Here is a 20,667-nt window from a genome sequence, read left to right on the forward strand (position 1 = left end):
CCTCCCAGTTTGGCTTCCAAAGGGAACAACATGCCCCTTCCCCTTCCTGCCTGCCTCAAAACTCTCAAGCTACTTTTCCCCCTTTTACTTCTAAAATGCTTATTCTTAGAAAAAACCTTTATGGGATGTTTACACTGGAGAGTATGACTTGGCTTGCTTTAATCTGGAGCTCCAGCAGTTACTCCTTTCCCAAATCCACCCTCACCCTCCACCCTTCTGTGCCATGTACCTTCAGTCCTTGGGCCACACATCATTTCTTTCTTATACTTGGCTGATGGCCTGTCAGCTGGTGAACAACAGTCCCTGCCCCTTAGAGCTCTTGAAATGATCTCTAGGCCTCCAGATCCTTGGGGGATTGCAGATCACATATATGGATTACATCCAGCTAAAAGGAATAACTGTGATTGATGATAGGCTCAAGGTTTAAAATGAATTCCATAAGGTGAAAGATAGCCTAAAATCAATAAGATAGGATATGTCAGGAATGTGAAGCACTGCATTTAGGTCCAATAATCAATTGTGCAAGTATGAGATGGAGAGACCTACAAAACAATAGCTTATGTAAAAAAGAACAATAAAAAAATATATTTTGGTCAGCAAGTGGTTCAATATGAGGTGATGAACCTATCTGCTTAAAAGGTGAATATAATCATTGTAGGTATTTTTTTCTTTTCTTTTTTAAATCATTGTAGGTATTAATAGAAGTATTGTAATCACATTAACATTTTACTGTATTCTTAACAAGGACTGAACAAATCTTTTTGTTTTTAAGTATAACTATTGGCTGATTAAGCACAGTGCAAATCAATCTTGGTTTGTTTGTGCTTTATTTATTTTTTTAGAAGATTTTATTTATTTATTCATGAGAGACACAAAGAGAGAGAGAGTGAGAGAGAGGCAGAGACACAGGCAGAGGGAGAAGCAGGTTCCATGCAGGGAGCCCAACATGGGACTCAATCCCAGGTCTCCAGGATCACTCCCTGGGCTGAAGGTGGCGTTAACCGCTGGACCACCGGGGCTACCCTTTGTGCTGTAATTTGATTTCAGGTTCATGTCCCCTATTGCAATCTATACAGTCTTCGTTGGTGGTTGTCAATGGCTCCCATATCCTGTTCAGCTACCCTGTTCACTCGCCCCGTGGTTTGAATCTCACACAGACTCACTCAGTTGCCCCTCTGCTGGTCTGTTGGAGAGTCCCTCACTCCTCAAGGAGACACGTTTCTTTCCAAATAGGCCAGTCTTCTCAGAGTTCCTCACATACCCCATGGTCATTTTTGCTCATTCATTCATTTGTTCTTGTTATCTATCAGCCATCCATGATGTGCCAGGCACTGTTGCAGGAAGCGGGGACTCAATAGTGAATATCCTTGATCCTTGCAATCATCAAGCTAATGTTCTCATGTGGGTCGGCAAATCCTAAACAAAAGAGAAAAAGAGGTCAGATTAAACAAAAAGGATAAACCAAGGACTTGAAAAGCCTTCCACCTTCTGCCTAGACTTCTCTGAATGTCACCTCCTGCCTCCTAGCCCAAGAGAGCTCAAGCACTCTCCCCTTGAGGGCAGAGAACTCTTCCCTGAACTTCCGGTACCCAGAGGTACCCATAATTGACACTCAACTGCTCTCTAATTGTTTCCCCAGCTAATTTGGCCTCCCAACAGACTGTAGGAGACATGAGCTCTTTGAAGTTATCGGATATACTTCCACTTTAGATGTATTCAGTCTATCTCTGTCCAGGGTGCTCTTTGAAAGGAAATGAAAAACGCAGTTCAAACATACAGAGGTTTAAGTCGATTCCCAGATAACAAGAGAACTCCTTCTGGTGGTTACAAAATCCTCTAGAACAAGAATGTAAAGTTAGGACAATAGTTTGTTTATTTGCTGAGCCTACCTCCTCCAAAGAGTCCTCGGCCCTGTAAGGAGATCTTTAAAGCAACAAACAAACATAGCTTACATGGAGTTGTAGTCTGATTAGAGGGAGCAGCAGAGGAGAGCATCCAGCAAGCCCAGAAAGCGAGAAAACACAACGACAAACAATGCCAAACTCAGAAAGGTGTTCAGTCCAAAGTTGAGGCCGAACAATATTCTTCTGGGGCCCTCATGCTCTATAGAATAAAAGCAAGGCCCACAAACTGCCAAGAAACAATACAGATGGCCACTAATGGAGGATTGGTTAAAGAACTACTGGAACCTTCATGTGGTGGGTGGGTCTGCGGAGAGAGTCAAGTCTGTACAGCTACATACCTTGACATGAGGAGATGGCCACTACTACTTGTTTTAAGGAGCAGGTCTCAGAACAATGCAGATAATGTGATCCTTTTTGTATATTGATATGTGTGTAGAAGAATGCACATAGAGATAGATATATAAAATAAATTAACAATGGTATTTCTGGGAATGTGGTTATAGGCAATGGGGTGAAAGAGACAGGCAGGCAGGAGAATTTAAGAATCTATTTTCTTTCTTTTTTTTTTTTTTAAAGATTTTATTTATTCATGAGAGAGAGAGAGAGAGAGAGGGAGAGAAGAGGCAGAGACACAGGCAGAGAGACAAGCAGGCTCCATGCAGGAAGCCTAACGCAGGACTTGATCCTGGGACTCTAGGATCACACCCTGAGCTGAGGGCAGGTGCCCAACCGCTGAACCACCCAGGCATCCCTAAGAATCTATTTTCACTTCATGGCTTCTGAAAGCAATGTCTGTTGTATATTCTGCACTTAATTATACGCATATTTTTAATATGAGCATTTATTGCTTTAATAAAGTAATAAACAGTTAATTAACAGCCAGAGTTTTCTTTAATCTGTCTTTTGGAGAAGACACACATGTGGTAGGGAAAGAGATTATTGGTAATGTTTGGTTTGTGCCTTGGAGAATTATGGATGCTTGAGTGGTTCTTGGATTTGTACAGGTGCCCTGGTGCCACGTGGGAGGGCCTCTGAGGAGAAATCCTAAGCATTTCCCCAGGGGCCATACATGGATACCCCCTAGGAAACACTCTAAGGTAGAAGAAAGCATATCCAAGCCAAAGATATGGTGGGGCACACAAGAGAATAGGAGGCAGCTAGAAGCCACTTCATGAATTTGCTTCCTTAATGCAATTCAAGGATCCAGTGAACCAATTTCTTGACAAGTTTTTTTGGGGGGAGGGGTTTGTATAAATAAGCTACTGGAAAAATATGTATAAATAAATCTTTTATATCAACCATAATTGTAGGTAGTAAGGAGAAACAATATTTAGGAGATGGAGAGGTCAAGAATGTGGCTTTAGAAAGATAGAGACATTTTTTTTAATTTTTTAAAAGATTTTTATTTATTTACTCATAGAGACAGAGAGAGAGAGAGGCAGAGACACAGGCAGAGGGAGAAGCAGGCTCCATGCAGGGAGCCCGATGCGGGACTCGATCCAGGGTCTCCAGGATCACGTCCCTGACTGCAGGCGGTGCCAAACCACTGCCACCGGGGCTGCCCAGATAGAGACATTTTGAATTCTGAGTTTGCCACTTAACTAGCTTTGTGATTTTGGGTAAATTGAGTCACCTCTCATTGTTTTCCTCTTACATCTCCTAAGTCTCTTCTGGGGGCTCCGCCTCCCCTTTCCAGCCCTAGAATGTTGGTGGTCCAAAGGCCGCTGTCTTCTCCCTTCCTTGGGTGATATTATCTCCCTGTGAGATGCAAGTCAATGGATGAAGCCAAATCTTTCCCCTCAGCTACATGCTCTCACTGATACTTTTTCATGGATCCCCATTTCCCACATACTAACATCCTTTAACATGCTTTGTGTGTCACTACAAAATCTGGCTCTAGTTTCTCTCTCCAATCTCACTGTTCACACATTGCTCACATCCCTCCCTGCTCCAATTGTACCAAGCATTTTTACTTCCTTGACTCACTGAATTATGTGCTTTCTTAGCACTGGGCTTTTACAAATACTCTCCTCAGTCCTGATTCTCTCCTTCTCTTTTCTTGGCCAATTCATACTTATCCTTTAGATTTTCACTCACACCTCACTTTTTGTGAGAAACTTTGCTTACTCCTCCAGGTCTAGGCTGTGTGTCTTCTCACCCAATCCAGTGATTTCCTAGTACCCTGATGCTTACACTGCACTGAATAACTTGTTTACACATTTGGATTGTTCAACAGATCATGAGTACCACAAAAACAAGAGCCATATTTGCCTTATTTGTCACTGTCTACTTAGAACATAATCCCCGATAGTGGCACTTAATAGCCTTGTGATAGATATCTGTTGACTAAAGCACTATTATGATTAACATGAGCAAGCTGATAAAATGGTTAAGAATTGGCCTCTGGATTTAAATATAGCTCTACTGCTTCACAGCTGTGCCAGTAAATTACTTTGGTTGTGCCTCAGTTTCCTTATCTGTTACTCCATCTAAAATGCTTAGGTGAAATGATAGACTAAATGGAATAATCTTTTTCATTACAAAGCAAATGCTCAATAAATGTTCGTCATTTTAACATTTCAGTTTTTATTTACTCATTTAAGTAATCTCTACACCTAACATGGGGCTTGAACTAATGACCTTGAGATCAAGAGTTGCAGGTTCTTCTGACTGAGCCAGCTAGGCACCCTGTTATTTTAACATTTAAAAAAATGCTTAGAGCGGTACCTGGCACATAATAAGAACTTAATAAGTATTAGCATTATCACTATATTTTTGTAATGATAAAAATAATCTCTAATTAGTTGTGAAAATTTAGATTTTTAAGTATAGATTTTCTTAAAGCCACAACATGTTGGTACTTAGCAAGTCTGATAGTCTAGTAGCTATTTTCCTCTAGGAAAGTATTTGAACACTTGAGTGGAAAATTATTAGGGACATTAAGAGAGCAAGGAAGGAGAACCAATTGTGTTCAGTGTTAATAATGTTTTAGATTTCCGGGCACATGGGTGACTTAGTTGGTTAGGCAGCCAACTCTTGGGTTGGTTCAGGTCATGTTCTCAGGTTCCTGGGACCAAGCCCTGCATTGGGCTCTGCACTCAGCAGGGAGTCTGCTTTGGGATTCTCTCTTCCTCCACCCCAGATCCCCTTTCTCTCTCTAAAATGAATAAGTATGGGCAGCCCCGCCCAGGTGGCTCAGCGGTTTAGCGTCACCTTCGGCCCAGGGTGTGATCCTGGAGACCCAGGATTGAGTCTCACGTCAGGCTCCCTGCATGGAGCCGCTTCTCCCTCTGCCTGTGTCTCTGCCTTCTCTATGTGTGTTTCTCATGAATAAATAAAATCTTTTTTTTAATAAAATGAATAAATACATCTTGAAAAATGTTTTAAATTTCAATTTTTGTAGTATAGTGGTTATTTTATGATGCTTTTGTTCTAGATGATGGTTCTAGAAACTTTGATGTAAATCTGTATCAACTGGTAGCTTGTTAAACTACCAATCAACCAGCTATATCCCAGGTGGTTGGGATGGGGTCTGGGTCCATAGACTTTAGCCAAGCTGCCCTGGTAATTCTGATGCATACTGAAGTTTAAGAGCCTGTGATCTAATAAAAATCAATTGGTTAAAATCAACCACTATGATCATGTGGCAGCAAGGGGCCCAACAAGTCTTTGTTGGGAGTTGCTTTCTACTGGGGGCTCTGAATGATGGGGCTCTGGGAGATGCTTCTCTGCTGGGAGTGGCCTCTGGGGACTATGGTTACCTGAAGGAAAATCCTAGAGACAGCTGACTCCACTTCCAAAGGAAACAGCTGCTGAGAAGCTGCTCCAGGCTTTTTGGCCAAGAGGGAGAGGAGCTCCCGCCAAGAGGTGTGCCAGAAGCACTATTAAGAGGTCTGGCTGGGGGGATCCCTGGATGGCTCCGGGGTTTGGTGCTTGCCGTGGGCCCAGGGTGTGGCCCTGGAGTCTCAGGATCGAATCCCACGTTGGGCTCCCTGCATGGAGCCTGCTTCTCCCTCTGCCTGTGTCTCTGCCTCTCTCTCTCTCTCTCTCTCTGTGTGTGTGTGTGTGTGTGTGTGTGTCTCATGAATAATAAAATAAAATAAAATAAAAAGAGCTCTGGCTGGAGGTGGCTGGTGCAGGTAGTAGCAGGTAGCAACAGTACTTCTTCAAGGGAGGCTCCAGGATTACCTGCTTCCAGAATTACCTAGAGAGTTTGTAAAACGCAGATTCCTTAGACCTATTCCAGACCTTTTGTGTTAGGATCTGCATTTTAAATATACTTCACAGATTTTTCTGAAGCATGTTAGAGTCAGCCACTGACAGAAGGTTGGAGAGACTTTGAGATACCAGTGTGTTCACTCTCCGCCGTCTGGAGCAGAGCAGCATTTCATTTCATCATACATCCCTTCCTGGTAATTTGGCAAAGTTGGAGGCCCAGACATTCTGCTGGGAATTCCAGATGGACTTATTAGATTTCAGATGGTCACCAGCCATCAAAGACCAAGTGGAGGGTATAACCTGGAAAAGACTTTTGTAAATCAAAGCATAACTTCCTTGGAGTTATGACGTGTTACACACTTTTCTGAGGACTAGAGTGGACATTTGGTTTCCAGGAACTGTCTGGTCATAACGATTTTCTTTCGAGAGAAATCTCAGTTGTGGTGGGTGGGTCTTGTCCGGATCCCTCCTGTAAGTCCCCTACAAGGGCAGCAGGGCCGTCTTGGCACACCTGGCTCAGGTGAGGGAAATGTTTTGTAGGTGACATCTGCTCTCCTTATTTGTCCAACACAGACAGATGAGCAGGGACTTGGTTGCCACAGGGGATGTTACTGTCTTACTTTTCCCATCAAACTCTGTCAGGCTTTGTAACTTGAAGAAATTAAAGGGGGCTTGGGAGAGAGACAGTTTCTAACAAGCTGTCAGCAGGGCCCCACGATGGGCTGGAAGCCTTGTTCTTTGTCAGTCTGCTTCTTGGTTGACTTTATTCCAATGCTATTAGGGTAAAAATCCTTCAGTTTCTTTCAGAGAAAGAGAAGTGGCCTGGGGCTGAGAGAGACAGATTCGTAAGTAATTTCTCTCATTATACACTTCTAGTGCTTACTCACCATTTCAAAGAGAAAGAGCTATCACAGCTGACTTGGAGAATTTTTCCCCAGACAGGATGCACTCCCTTATCCTACAGCTTAATCAGCCTGCTTTCCCCAATTATCTAAAATGGAAGAGACCTGACCCTTAGCAAGGCTGAGCTGTAGGTGGCCTTCTGTCCTTAGTGATTTGTAGGGCTGGACAAGGGGGAATTTACAAAGTGCTAATATAGAGATCCTTCTAGAGGTAGGATCTGCTTGCATGGGTGAGTTATCCAAGGAACTAGAGCAGTTGTTAGAGTCAGTGCCAAGTATAACATTGGATGGGATGGTGTCTAGAGAAGTCAGAACACCATAATTCCAGTAATCCCAGAGTTGAGAAGTGACAGGTTGAATAACAAAAATGCTTGTTACCCCAGCGGTTTTTGTGTTGTGTAGGTATTATAGATTTATTTTGTTTTTGTCAGCCATATTTATTATAAAATTATAAAAAGCATTCAAGATTACAATATTAAAATAATAATTAGCTTAAATAGTCTATTATCCAAGATTACAGATGGTATGACAGCTCCTGGAATGTATTTTGACTACTTACACAAGTAGTGCATGGATACATTCTTGTTGTAAAATATTTAGAAGTTTATACAGTGAAAAGTCCCTTACTCACCCATTCTTCTTTCCAGAGGTAACCACTGTCAACAGTTTGGTTACTATCCTTCAGTGATCTTTCTAAACATTTACATACCAGTGTATGTATATATGCACACTTGTCTTTTCAAATGAATGAGATCATTTGTCACATATTGTTAGGTAACTTTTAAAAATTTAATAATATATATCTTGGAGATATTCTCATGGCAGTAGATATGTCTTCCTCATTCACTTTAACATTAGCACAGATAGCATTATATGGACATGGCCTGCTTATGTGATCATTCACTAACTGGAGGACATTAACATTGTTTCCCATGTTTGCTTTTACACATAATGCTGCAAGGAGCTTCTGCACATACATCTTTGTACACATACTCTTGTAGAATGAATTCCTAGAAATAGAATTGCAGTTGCAATTTCTGTATTTGCTTATTACACCATAGGTCTAACTCTCCTCATTTCTTATTTATTTCCATCAATTATTTTTAACCCTAGCGGTACATTAGATTTACCTGGGGAATTTTTAAAAAGCGCATATGCCCAAGCTGTGCCACAGACCCACTGAATCAGAATAGTCTTTGGGAGTAGGGCTCAGGCTTTGGATTTTCAGAAAAAAAATCTGAAAATTCTCATGTGCAGCAAGGATTGAAACAATCATTGATCTATACATTAAACAAAATAAAACAGAACTCTAGGGTATTTTAAGATAGTACAACCAATTATTATAGGAACAGAGTCGGTCAAATGGTCAGGAGTAATCTTTGTTTCCTCTGAAAACAGGCTTAGTAAATCAAGTTGTTTAGGTGAAAATAAATGATGTTAAAAATTTTTAAATATTTTATTTATTTATTCATGAGAGACACAGAGGCAGAGACATAGGCAGAGGGAGAAGCAGGCTCCCTGTGAGGAGCCTGATGTGGGACTCATCCCATGATCCCAGGATCATGACCTGAGCCAAAGGCAGCTGGTAAACCGCTGAGCCACCCAAGTGCCCCAATAATGTTAAATCTGATGTTTAATAGTTACATAGCATTTTTGTTTCTTGAAAATACCTTTTGTTGTTGTTTTGAAATCACAGGGCATCTTTAATTCAAAGCTATGACCAAGGTGGGCTGGGCAGGAATGACCTTGTCCATTTTACATTCCTGGAAGCTGATAGAAGTAAAATGATGCTTCTCAATTTTAATGTGCTTAGAAAAAATCTAGGGACCTTCTTGATATGCAGATTCTGACTAAGTAGGCCTGGGATGGGGCCAGAGATTTTGCATTTCTAACAAGCACTTACATGACGTTGATGCCACTGGTCTGAGGACGACACTCTGATCAATAAACACCTAGGTAAAGGGTAATGAGCTAAATACAATGGAGAATCCAATCCAATAACAGACATAGGGTGTCATCAAAATGATGAACACTTGGGGCGCCTGGGTGGCTCAGTCAGTAAAGTGCCTTCAGCTCAGGTCATGATCTCAAGGTCCTGGGATAGAGCACTGGATGGGGCTCAATAGGTAGTCTACTTCTCCCTCTCCCTCTCCTCCCAACTTGTACTCACTCTCTGTCTCTCAAATAAATAAATAAATAAAATAAATATCTAAAAGAAATGATAAATACTTGGTAAAACAAAGAAAAGGGTTAGGACGCTTGGGTGGCTCAGCGGTAGAGCATCTGCCTTCGGCTCAGGGCGTGATCCCCGTGTCCCCGGATGGAGTCCCACATTGGGTGTCCTGTGAGGAGCCTGTTTCTCCCTCTGCCTATGTTTCTGCCTCTCTCTGTGTTTCTCATGAATGAATAAATAAAATCTTAAAAAAAAAAAAGACAAAGAAAAGAATGAAAGGAGAAGGGAATACAGGGTGGAGAAGGATGGAAGGCAACAAAGCCTGTCTTCTACATCCGCTAAACCAGGATGCCCTCATCCTAGAACCCCATGCTCTAAACAGGGGCACATTCATGAGTCATTTAATAAAAACAGTTCAGTCTTTAAGTAAAAAAAAAAAGTGCATCTTACTAATGGAAATTAGATTTTTTAAAATGATGTTTTGGTATTTTTATCTTTTGGAACAAAAGAGAAGCAATAATAAAATAATAAAGGTATTATTATTTTTAAAATATTTTATTTATTCATGAGAGACACAGAGAGGGAGAGGCAGAGACACAGGCAGAGGGAAAAGCAGGCTCCCCGCAGGGAGCCCAAGGTGGGACTTGAACCCAGGACTCCAGGATCATTCCCTGAGCCTAAGGCAGATGCTCAACCACTGAGCCACCCAGAGGTCCCAATAAAAGTATTATTTTTAATGGGCTGTTTTCTCTTTAATATATTGGCTGCCAAAATGGATTCCAGAAATTGAAGATTAATATGTACAAGCTGTAAGATCTAAGAGGTGCGGCTCGGGCAGGAATTAGAAGAGGAATGCTATCCATGCTAGAGGGAACATTCTGAGAGAGAAAGAACTGGCTTCAGTTAGATTCTTTCCCCCTCTTATATATATTCAGGTGCCTTTTCCATGAAGGTAGTAGCACTAACCATGGCTACAATGTTCATAATTTCATTTATGCGGCATTTTTGTTATCTGTCTTTCCCATCAGATTAGAGTAGCCATGAGGATGAGGACTTTTTTTGTTCACCATGTTAGCCTTAATACCTAGTGCAGTGCCTGGTAGATAGTAAATGGTCAATAAATATTAATTGAATGAATTGAATAAATGAATTAATAAATCACAAAAAAAGAAACAGTGGTATGATGGTATGAGATGAAATTAAATTAGGTTAAAACTAAAACAAAGGAACAAAAAGCCCTCAAAGCCTATAAAGCCTAGCTCCAGAAGAAGGATTCCAAATTGGAAAAATTGGAGATCTATTGAGTTAATTATGTGGACGATTAAAACTCACACCACCTGGGGCACCTGGGTGGCTCAGTTGGTTAAGTGTCTGACTCTTGGTTTCAGCTCAGGTCATGATCTCAGGGTTGTGAGATCAAGCCCCATGTCGGGGTCAGTGCTCAGCATGGAGTCTGCCTGAGGTTCTCACTCTCTAAAATAAATAAATAAAATCTTAAAAAGAAACCCAAACTTATACTACCTTACCCCTTCCAGCAATTTTAATCTTATTATGTAATTTTCTCTGTAAACTCTTATGCCTCTTCCATTTATATGAAAATTCTATGACATCAGAAAGCAAATATAGTGACTTCATCACAGGAACAAGGATAAACCATGGTCTTTTCAAACACAATTCATGAACTAGTAATACGTTGTAAATGTTATAAAAATATGCTCTACTTCAAAGGGAAGTTGTAGGATTAACTTTCAGGTATGGTTTAATATAAAATCCAAGCTCTCTAGATTATTTTTTTTAAAACAATCTTATTTATTTATTCATGAGAGACACACACAGAGAGAGGCAGAGACACAGGCAGAGGGAGAAGCAGGCTCCATGCAGGGAGCCCAATGCAGGACTCTATCCTGGACATGGGGATCACACCCTGAGCCAAGGGCAGATGCTCAACCACTGGGCCACCCAGGCATCCCTAAGCTTTCTAGATTCAAAGCACAATATAATTTCCAAAACCAGTAACGTCTCATTCATTCTCTCATTGGATAAATTTTTACCACATGACTGGCAATGTGGCGCAGTGGAGCAGGGATCCTGAAGAAAGACTGGCTATGTTCATGTCCCCACCATTGTCCAGCCATGCTCAGTTGCTTTCTGCTTCAATTGCCTCATCTGTTAAATGGGATAAGGTTAGCTACTTCAGCTTATCGTAATTTGAATGAGTTAGTGTTTATAAAGCACTTAGAACAGTATCTGGCATATAGTAAGCACTATAGACATGATTTTAAATAAACAAATTCCTATTATGTGCCAGGCAGGTATTAAGCACCAACAGGCCTCCAGGAGAGTGGTGAACTAATATCTACTAACCACTTGTTATGTATCAAACACTAATCTTTAGGTAGTTTTGCTTCAAGGCTCAGGACAACCCTGATAGAAGTATCATTCTCATTCATTCAGCCAATATTTATTGTCTACTAGATGTCAGAAACTGTTTTATTTAGGTCCTGGGGTACAAAATCTGGGATTTATATTTTAAAAAATCACTATTTTGTTAACAAGTGATTTTTAATAGCTCTCTCAATTTCCAGATTAATTCTAAACCATAGCATACAACTTTATTAAAGGTAGTTTCTCCTAACTTCTGAAGTTTTAGTGGCTATATCTGTAATGCTTTGGAGAACTATTTTTCTTCCTCTTCTACTTAATTAGCATTGTTAGAAACTATCTTAATTTTGTATTCTTGTGATATCTCTTTCAAATGTGTTATTTTTCAATAAAACTTGATTTTTTTCATTATAAAATGACACATTTGTTGGAAAGTATGTCATTCTTTACTATTTTTTATATGAAAGCTATGCTGCAATGCACAGCCATATACTTCTGTCCCTACCGGTCTTGCCAAACTTGTATAAACTTCATTAGGATAGATTCCTAGAGGAGAAATTGCTTGGTAAAATGATATGTCCATTTTAATTTTGACGATAGTGCCAAAATGCACTCTAAAAAACATTTCCTCATTCAACACTCTCACCTAAAGTGCATGAAAGTGCCTTTTCTTCTGCACTTTCAACACCATTTACCAATATTTTTAATTTTTATCAGTCTGATGGACAAAAATGGATGGATTGGTGTGGTTTCAATTTAATAATGATGATTTTGGCAATGTTTATTCACCATTTGTATTTATTCTTTCTCCATTGAATTTTTTATATCATTAATTCATTTTTTCTATCAATACAATGAAGCTCTGAGCTTCATTCACATATAACAGATGTGATATGCATTATAAGCATGCCCCAAATACTTTCCAAGTCATCATATTTCTGTTTATGCTGTCTATAACCATACAAAGTCAATTTTTTTCTTTATGGCTACTGAGATGGTGTCATGATTGGGATAGTCTCTTCTATCCCATTATTTTCCATATTTTGCTTGAAGTTTAAAATGTTTAAATCTTAAATCCACCTAGAGTTTGTTTTTGTTTTTACTTGGTATAAAAGAGAAAAGCAAATTTTTTTATCTTAAATGAATTTGACATGATAATTGACAGTCACTTTAGATGAAGCTCTATGCTTGAAAAGATGAAGTTTCTAAAACCATATATTGAGAGTTCAATACTATCATGCTGTCCTGAGAGAGTCCTAGAAGCACATCGATCTATTGGCTAAGCAGGATGTTTTTGAAGGACAGTTCCCCTCTATACTCTAGTCCTCCTCATACCAGCTAAATAAAAGTGCTACTGTGATACTATGAACAATTTAAAACAATACTTTATTTTCAGTAGTTAACAAAAGTCAGATACTCTGAAAATCAAATAATTGGCAAGTATTTTAATTTTAATGTAATAGTTTCCTTCATATAAATGTTTAATTATATGTCAGATATAAATGACTCGTGAACACATTTTATAGAGGCATTTTATAGAGGCATTCCCTTTCTGGCATATGTTCCCAAGTTTATAGAAAATGACTAATCTGTGGGTTAGAGAGATGAGGGCAGAACCTCCATGAAGGCAAGAAGGATTTAAAAGAGTGGAAGTCTTTTGATAACCGTGTTCCACACATCCCTAGCCACAGAGGGACTGTCTTATATATTTTCCCAATTAGTAATGAAGCACTTTGGATACCACGGGATGTGGAAGATAGTTATTAAGAATAACTAAGTTGAAATAGAAATAACTAAGATGAAAAAGTTCAAGAGATCTGTGGCTCGACAGTGTGCATATCATTAACACTACTATGTATACACTTTAAAATGTTAAGATTTAACATAAATTTTATGTTATGTGGGTTTTTTTTTACCACGATTAAATAAAAAGAGTTAATTCTGCATTGTAGTTTTTGTTTTAATCAAGCAACACATATTGGAGTCCCTATTATGTATCAAATATATTCTCATAGAGATTACAAGGAAGTATAGCTGATGGTTTCAGTTCTCAAGGAACTAATGAGCCATTGAGTTAGAGGATAAAGCTAAGTAGCCATGAAAAGGAACCATCTCTGGTAATATAATGATACCATATGAGGAGAAAAGATAGTTATTTTTAGAGAATGCAGTAATCTCTTTGGGCCACAGTGATAGAAATATTTGTTAGCTACTTAAATGGCTTTCAATGCACTTTAATATATAGTTTCTAAATTGACCCTTTTACTAGATCTAGGAGGCATTATCTCTGTTTAACAGATGAGGAAACAGGCTCAGAGGTTGTAATTTTTCCAAGTTCACACAGAGAGCTGGGAACTAGACACTGTCTTCCAGCTCTTACTCCTGGTAGAATTTATTTAAATTGGCATTGAAGATTTGCTGCCAAAAAGGTTTTGAGGGTTAGAGCAGAACCCAATGTGCTAGGGATACGATGGTTATGTATTTGCTAAAATTAAAATTATTCTCTCCTGTCATCCTGCCAAGGAGCATTAAGTAGCTTTTAGCACAAAATAACATTATTTTTTTCTTGCTACTTACTGGATAGAGAAACTCAAATCATAGTACAATAAAATGAGGACTAGCATACAAGCCTTCAGTCTCACTGCTATACATACATAGTCCTTTAGCCAACGACAGTCTCATGAAATACTACTTACCATCATGTCTGACGTCATTCTTTAAGGTCATAATACAAGGGGTATAATTGAGATAGGTCTGATCTGATCTAGGTCTGACAGAGAGGAAAGCTAACACAGACAGCAGAATAAAGTCAGTGAATTAGGATTTAAAACTAGTTATCAGGGCTAAAACCATAGGAGTTACACACATTTTTAAAACCACATCCTGCTAGTTCAGTAGATTGACTTCTCCCCAGAAAGTGCAGAATTAGGTCTGTTCTTACAGTAACGCTATCTGATTGCCCAGGGTCAAGCTACTGTTTATCTTTGCTAGACAGAACCCATATCCTGAGCATATTCTGTGTTTTTCACCATTTACTTCAAGGCAATACAGGCTCTGACGTTCTTTCTACCTAATCACCTAAACAATAAGAAAAAGACTCTAAGTTTTTCCCCCCTAAAGCATTAGGTAAGAGTAAACACACAGACACTGTGGTCAAGAGTGTCTTTTATTTTCCTTCTTATGAGCGCTATTTTGTAAAAGAAGGGCAGTACTGCCCTCTACTGCTGGATGTTGAAATTTAGCAATACACTTCTATATCCTCACTAGCCGTGTGAAATAGATTAGGACAATGTATTGCATTGCTTCAGACTATCCCTGTAGGAGCTGTTTAAAAGAAATTTGCTCTTGGCAAACCCATTGAATTTGTTTCCTTCAGTATCTCCTCATCTATCTTCATCTTCCATCAAAGCATGGGGCGTTAGGACACGACCCCACAAGATAAGGATATCCCAGCTTGTGGGTGGTGGTGGAGAAAAGCTTAAGACCATGCTTGAGAAGTAAGAGGCTGTATTTGTGATGCGTTTGGGGAGAAACGGGGCAAGGAGAGCAACTTTTCTTATGACTTAAGGGCTGCAGCCTTCCCATTCTTCTGTTATTTGTAGTGTTTTCATTTGCTTTTCGCTAAAGCTATTCATTTCGTTTTTTTTTTTTTTTTTTTTTGACAGGAGACAGCAGTGTCACCTTGAAATGTTGAGAGAAGAGTGGAATCACTCCCGTGTTTCTAAATAGTTTCTACTCTTCAGTAAGAGATAATATAGAAAGACAAGGAGTTATTATTAACATTGTTATATTTTAATTAAATATTTTTTTAAGATTTGTTTATTTATTCATAGAGACAAAGAGAGAGGCAGAGTCACAAGCAGGCTCCATGCAGGGAGCCCGATGTGGGACTCGATCTCCAGGATCACGCCCTGGGCTGCAGGCGGCGCTAAACTGCTGCACCACCAGGGCTGCCCTTAATTAAATATTAAATATGTTGTCTTGTTACCTCTAAATTGCTTTGAGATTTTACACATCTCTACAAGGACTTTTCGGAGGACTCTAAACATTTAAGTACTTGTGTTCTCTGCTTTCTTTTCCATCTTTAAAAAATTTCAGAATAGGGACACCTGGTGGCTCCGTGGTTGAGCATCTGCCTTCAGCTCAGGTTGTGATCCCGGGGCCTGGGATCGAGTCCTGCATCAGGCTCCCCTCAAGGAGCCTGCTTCTTCCTCTGCCTATATCTCTGCTTCTCTGTGTGTCTCTCATGAATAAATATATAAAATCTTTAAAAAATTTCAGAGTACATGCCTGTAAGAGGGATGTACTCCTCCCTCCCTCGACTTGTTCCTAAGTTTAGACGTGCTAAACTTAGGGGTGTCAGAGGGCAGAGAGATTTCAAAGCTAACCTATTACCCTATAGCTACCCAGGGACCAAAGTGTAATCTTAATAATAATAATAATAATAATAATAATAACAACAACAAATAGCAATACTTTCTACAACTGTGTTAAAGGTGTGTGTGTGTGAACACTAAGCAAAAATCTTTTTGTCCAATTTACACTCAGCCATGTTAAGTAGCTTACTCCAAGTTTCAAGATTAGTAAGAGGCAAAACTAGAATTTTATTGTAGGTGCAAAGCCTATGTATTGTTTTATTAGGCAGCTCCTCATTCAATGAATAAATAAATCTAAAGGTCAGGTGCTAGTAAACAACATCTGTGATGATGATGATGAGGATGGTGACTGGGAACATATTGAATACTTACTAAGTGTCTTGTACAATTCAGTTTTACATTAAAGCATTTAATCCTGGGGCCACTAGGTGGCTCAGTAGGTTGAGTGTCCTACTCTTGATTTTGGCTCAGGTCGTGATCTCAGGGTTGTGAGATTGGGCTCTGCACTTGGGGAGGCTGCTTCTCTTCTCTCTCCCCACTCTCCTGCTCACATGCTCTGTCTCTCAAGTAAATAAATAAATATTAAAAAAATACATCATTTAAAAAAAATACATCATTTAATCCTCACAGCAACTCCATAAAGTAAAACTATATTATCCTCACATTACAGATGAGGTAAAGAAATTGAGGCATACAGAGGAAACTAGTTCCAGGGGCCATGCTTTTAATCATAAGCTATATTGTTTCTGAAGTACAAAAACTATAAAGCACAACAATTTCTTTTTTAAGATTTTATTTATTTTTAATTATTATTTATTTTTTAATAATATGGGGCTTGAGATCAAGACCTTAAGCTCAAGACCTGAGCTGAGACCTAGAGTCAGATGCTTAACCTACTGAGCCACATAAGGTACCTCTTTAAAGATTTTATTTTTAAGTAATCTCTGCATCTAATGTGGGGCTTGAACTCAAAACCCCAAGATCAAGAGTCACATGCTCCACTAACTAAGCCAGCCAGGTGCACCAGTACAACAATTTCTTTTTTTTTAACTTTTTTTTTTTTTAAAGATTTTATTTATTTATTCATGAGAGACACAGAGAGAGAGAGAGAGAGAGGCAGAGACACAGGCAGAGGGAGAAGCAGGCTCCATACAGGGAGCCCGATGTGGGACTCGATCCTCGGTCTCCAGAATCACGCCCGGAGCTGAAGGTGGCATCAAACTATTGAGCCACTGGAACTGCCCAGTACAACAATTTCTAATGGTGCCCTGGAACTTAATTATGTTAATCAAGGAGATAAGACAATCAGTAGTTGTCATTCTATTGCTATCTCGGTTATAAGAAGGTCTCAGCAGCTTAAAAAAAAGTTCTGCTCATGTGGGTGCTTGGCTCCTGTCTGCTTCAGGCCTCATTGGACATACCCTTCTATGAATTAGTAAACAATAGACCCTCACTTGGTCCAATCCATGTGTGCAGGTGGAGAAAGGAAGGAAAGAAGGGACAGAAGAGAAGTAAAAGGAGATGATAGTTCCACTAAGGCATGCCCAGGAAACAAGCCAGTTAATTGGAAGAAAGAGGTTGATAAGCAATTATTTTCCTCAGCAAGAGTAAACTCAATACAGCAAGAGAACAGCACTGCCTTAGGGGCTCTATGCTTATGTTACTGCCCACTATTTAGCCACACAGTGATTCTTGAACAGGTCTCCTCTTGCAGCTTTTGTTTTTAAAGAAATACTTGATTAGCACTCAAGTCAGCTTTTGAATAATATTATACCCTTAGTGACAACATACACCTAAATGTAACTCTTCTAAAGCACTTTGCACATGACTTTGTACTTGAGGGCAAAGTGTGAAAAACTCCTCCCTCCCTCGACTTGTTCCTAAGTTTAGACCTGCTAAACTTAGGGGTGTCAGAGGGCAAAATTGAGTACAATCAGCAGGTTTGGATTTGCTTAGAGGTCCCTGCAGTGTCTGTGGCTGACCTGGCCTGCCTCTTATGCTACGTGGCAGTGCCACTGAGCCCTGAAGGCTTCAGATTCCCAGCAGAGTATATTTTAGAGGCATTCATTCCAGATGAAGCTGTAGCTGTGTAGGTTCCCAGTTTCTCCCTCCCAATTCTTTTGAAGAAAAAAGGGAAAAGAAAAAAGCCAAAAGGGAGATGGCGAGGAAGATGCTATGACAGTCACAGCAAAGTCATGCAGCAAGGAGAATACTAGTCCTTCTTTTTTATGACTCTATTGCCCTCTCCCCGCACACTCACTTTACCTGGCTGCCTATTTGGGCAATGCTAGCCTCTAAAGAGTCTTTTGCTTGTTCTAACCATTCAACAGGGAGTCAGTGTTGCTCAATTCTAAGTCAAAGTGTTAAAATTAGCAATGGCCTGGGAAGCATTTTGTTTATTTCAAGACTGGCATTTTGTGTAGAGGAGTAGCCTACAGGTCTCAAGACAGAAGGAACAAGAACCAAATATTACCAAGGAAAAGGTCTGAGACTTGGATCTTATGTCATATGTAGTTAGTTCCCTTCTCCACTACACCCAGTTAACTGTTTGCCCTTTCTTTCTTCCTTCCTTCCTCCCTCCCTCCCTTCCTTCCTTCTTTTCTTTTTCTTTCTTTCTTTCTTTCTTTCTTTCTTTCTTTCTTTCTTCTCTTTCTTTCTTTCTTTCTTTCTCTTTCTTTCTTTCTTTCTTTCTTTCTTTCTTTCTTTCTTTCTTTCTCTTTTTAAGATTTTATTTATTTATTTATGAAAGACAGAGAGAGGCAGAGACATGGGTGAGGGAGAAGCAGGACTCTATCCAGGCCCCCGGGGATCGCAACCTGAGCTGAAGGCAGATGCTCAACCACTGAGCCACCCAGAAGTCCCTGTTTGCCCCTTTCTAAAATTTAGAATGGATATTGTGAAGTTATGAAGGAAAACTGCATATGTCACTTTCTTTGCCACTGTCAGCTTGACTTGGTTATGGAGCTGCTTTGATTGTCAATAAATATTTATTTGGACTTAACTAAGTTGATAAGGTTTAGGTAACCATGGGTTGTTTTTCCCCAAGGCAATGACGTAAGAAATGACCATGATATTGTTGGCCATTGCTGCGAAGATCATCCTTTTCAAACTCTGGAAAGGCTGGGCCGTAGAACAACCCTCTCAGCAGTTGCCCTTTGCCTCTGCTTTTGGAATCACGAAAAGTTCATTGTCATTTCACCTTCAGTGTTGAACTTGCAATCTTAGAGGAAAGCGTTGTTAATGAAACACTGTGGGCAATTAGCTTTAAAAGCAGAGACAAAACTTCTGGAAAAAAAAAAAGCATGCAATACAAAGATTGGCAGGTGTTGCACAAAGTTTCTTTGGCTCGTGTTCATTACTTTGAGTGGAAAATATGTTTTGAGATTTGTCATATTATCCAATGAACAGAGGCTGAGGTACTGTTTTCTCCTGAAACACCAAGAGAATGGATTGGTCCTTCCAGCATTTAATGAATACTTACCAAGTGCAAAAAACTGGGGGATACTTATGTAGGGTAAGGTATCTGGCCAAAAGAAGGTTACCATCTACAAGGGGTGTGCAGATGTGCAGTGACAACAACGGCTAACATTTAGGGACTGCTTACTATACGCGGCTCAACACTTTATATGTGTTAACTCCTATAATCCCCACAACAGCCCTAAGGAAACCCTATTATCTCCACTTTACCGAGCAGGAACAAAGAGGTTAAGTCACTTGCCTAAACCTGCCTAAGTCAGTAAATGACAGAGCCAGAATCTAAACCTAGGTGGTCTGGCTGCAGAGCTAGGTTCTTAATCAGGGCATTTTCTGAGATGCTAATATTGCCCACAAGGTACAGAAGCACAGGACGGATTTTGACCCACTCCGGCCAAAAGCGGGCATTCATTTACTGTGCGTCTTGAAGGTCACCAGGTGGGCAGGAGGGCTGGGGAGGAGGCAGTCTGGGTACCAGCCAGCTGACGACCGCACGATCCGGTGGAGTGCCCACGAGGGAGGAAAGCTGGAGGGGGACGCGGGGCCCGGGTCCTGGAGGTCCTGGAGGTCCTGGAGGTCCTGGAGGACGCGGCTGCTTCGCAAGGAAAGGGGAGCGGAAAATGTCACAGTCTAAGGGCGGCAGAAGGGAATTCCAGGCCACTCCCCCACTTTCAGCGGGATGCCCCCGCCTGGCAGGCAGACAGGGAGGCAGGCAGGGAGGCAGGCAGGGAGGCAGGCAGGGAGGCAGGCAGGGAGACAGGCAGGGAGGCAGGCAGGCAGGCAGGGAGGCAGGCAGGGAGGCAGGCAGGGAGGCAGGCAGGGAGGCAGGCAGGCAGGGAGGCGGCAGGCGGCCCACCCACGCTGCCTCCCGCGGAACAGCCGGCCGGGCCGGTCCAGGTCTCCCGCCGGGCCCGGGCCGCGGCCCCGCAGCCGACCTTCAGGCCGAGGACGCCGGGGCTCTGGCCGCCAGCCCGGGGCAGGAGGGCGCCCCCGCTCGCCGGGCCGCGGAAGGTCGAGGGGGCCGCGCCGCTCGGCTCCGGCCTCGGCCATAGGAGGCCGCTCTGCCACTCAGCCCGGCCGGGGCCGCGTCTCGGCCGGCCGACCCCGCATTGGTTGCATCACACCGGCCTCCGATAAGATCCTCCGCTTGGATTGGCCAGCGGCAGCCCCGCCCCCGCCCCTCTGCGTCAGAAGCTCGCGATTGGTGGGCCGCGTTGCCAAGGCCCGGACGCAGCGAG

At 41.1% G+C, this 20,667-nt stretch overlaps 1 protein-coding gene across 9 annotated transcripts; it reads right to left on the reverse strand.

Annotated features, from left to right (window-relative positions):
• Positions 1–868: 868 nt before the first annotated feature.
• LOC144301280 (uncharacterized) lies at positions 869–20,639 on the reverse strand. 9 transcript variants are annotated; one of them, XM_077878038.1, is made up of 3 exons: positions 20,286–20,565; positions 19,846–20,021; positions 869–1,416 (listed from the first exon to the last, which is right to left on the reverse strand). In XM_077878038.1, exons 1-3 carry the CDS (start codon positions 20,477–20,479, stop codon positions 1,352–1,354), a joined length of 435 nt encoding a protein of 144 aa, XP_077734164.1. In that variant the 5' UTR covers positions 20,480–20,565; the 3' UTR covers positions 869–1,351. The 9 variants fall into 9 exon arrangements, 3 of the variants coding, with proteins under 3 accessions (XP_077734164.1, XP_077734163.1, XP_077734165.1); XM_077878037.1 differs by lacking the exon at positions 869–1,416 and adding an exon at positions 18,924–19,240 and having other exon boundaries at positions 20,286–20,555; XM_077878039.1 differs by lacking the exon at positions 869–1,416 and adding an exon at positions 19,247–19,384 and having other exon boundaries at positions 20,286–20,560.
• Positions 20,640–20,667: the final 28 nt, after the last annotated feature.

Source organism: Canis aureus, chromosome 29 (genome assembly GCF_053574225.1).
Source record: "Canis aureus isolate CA01 chromosome 29, VMU_Caureus_v.1.0, whole genome shotgun sequence".
NCBI classification, from domain to species: Eukaryota; Metazoa; Chordata; class Mammalia; order Carnivora; family Canidae; genus Canis; species Canis aureus.

What these genes read in the sequence shown, in the direction of transcription:
- LOC144301280 (XM_077878037.1), bottom strand. Translation starts at nt 20,479, where the DNA reads ATGGCCGAGGCCGGAGCCGAGCGGCGCGGCCCCCTCGACCTTCCGCGG. An exon ending in TTCCGCGGGAGGCAGCGTGG is followed by an intron (nt 20,022 to 20,285) that starts GTGGGCCGCCTG and finishes CTTGCGAAGCAG; the next exon opens with CCGCGTCCTCCAGGACCTCC. An exon ending in GGTGACCTTCAAGACGCACA is followed by an intron (nt 19,241 to 19,845) that starts GTAAATGAATGC and finishes TTTTTTTTCCAG; the next exon opens with AAGTTTTGTCTCTGCTTTTA.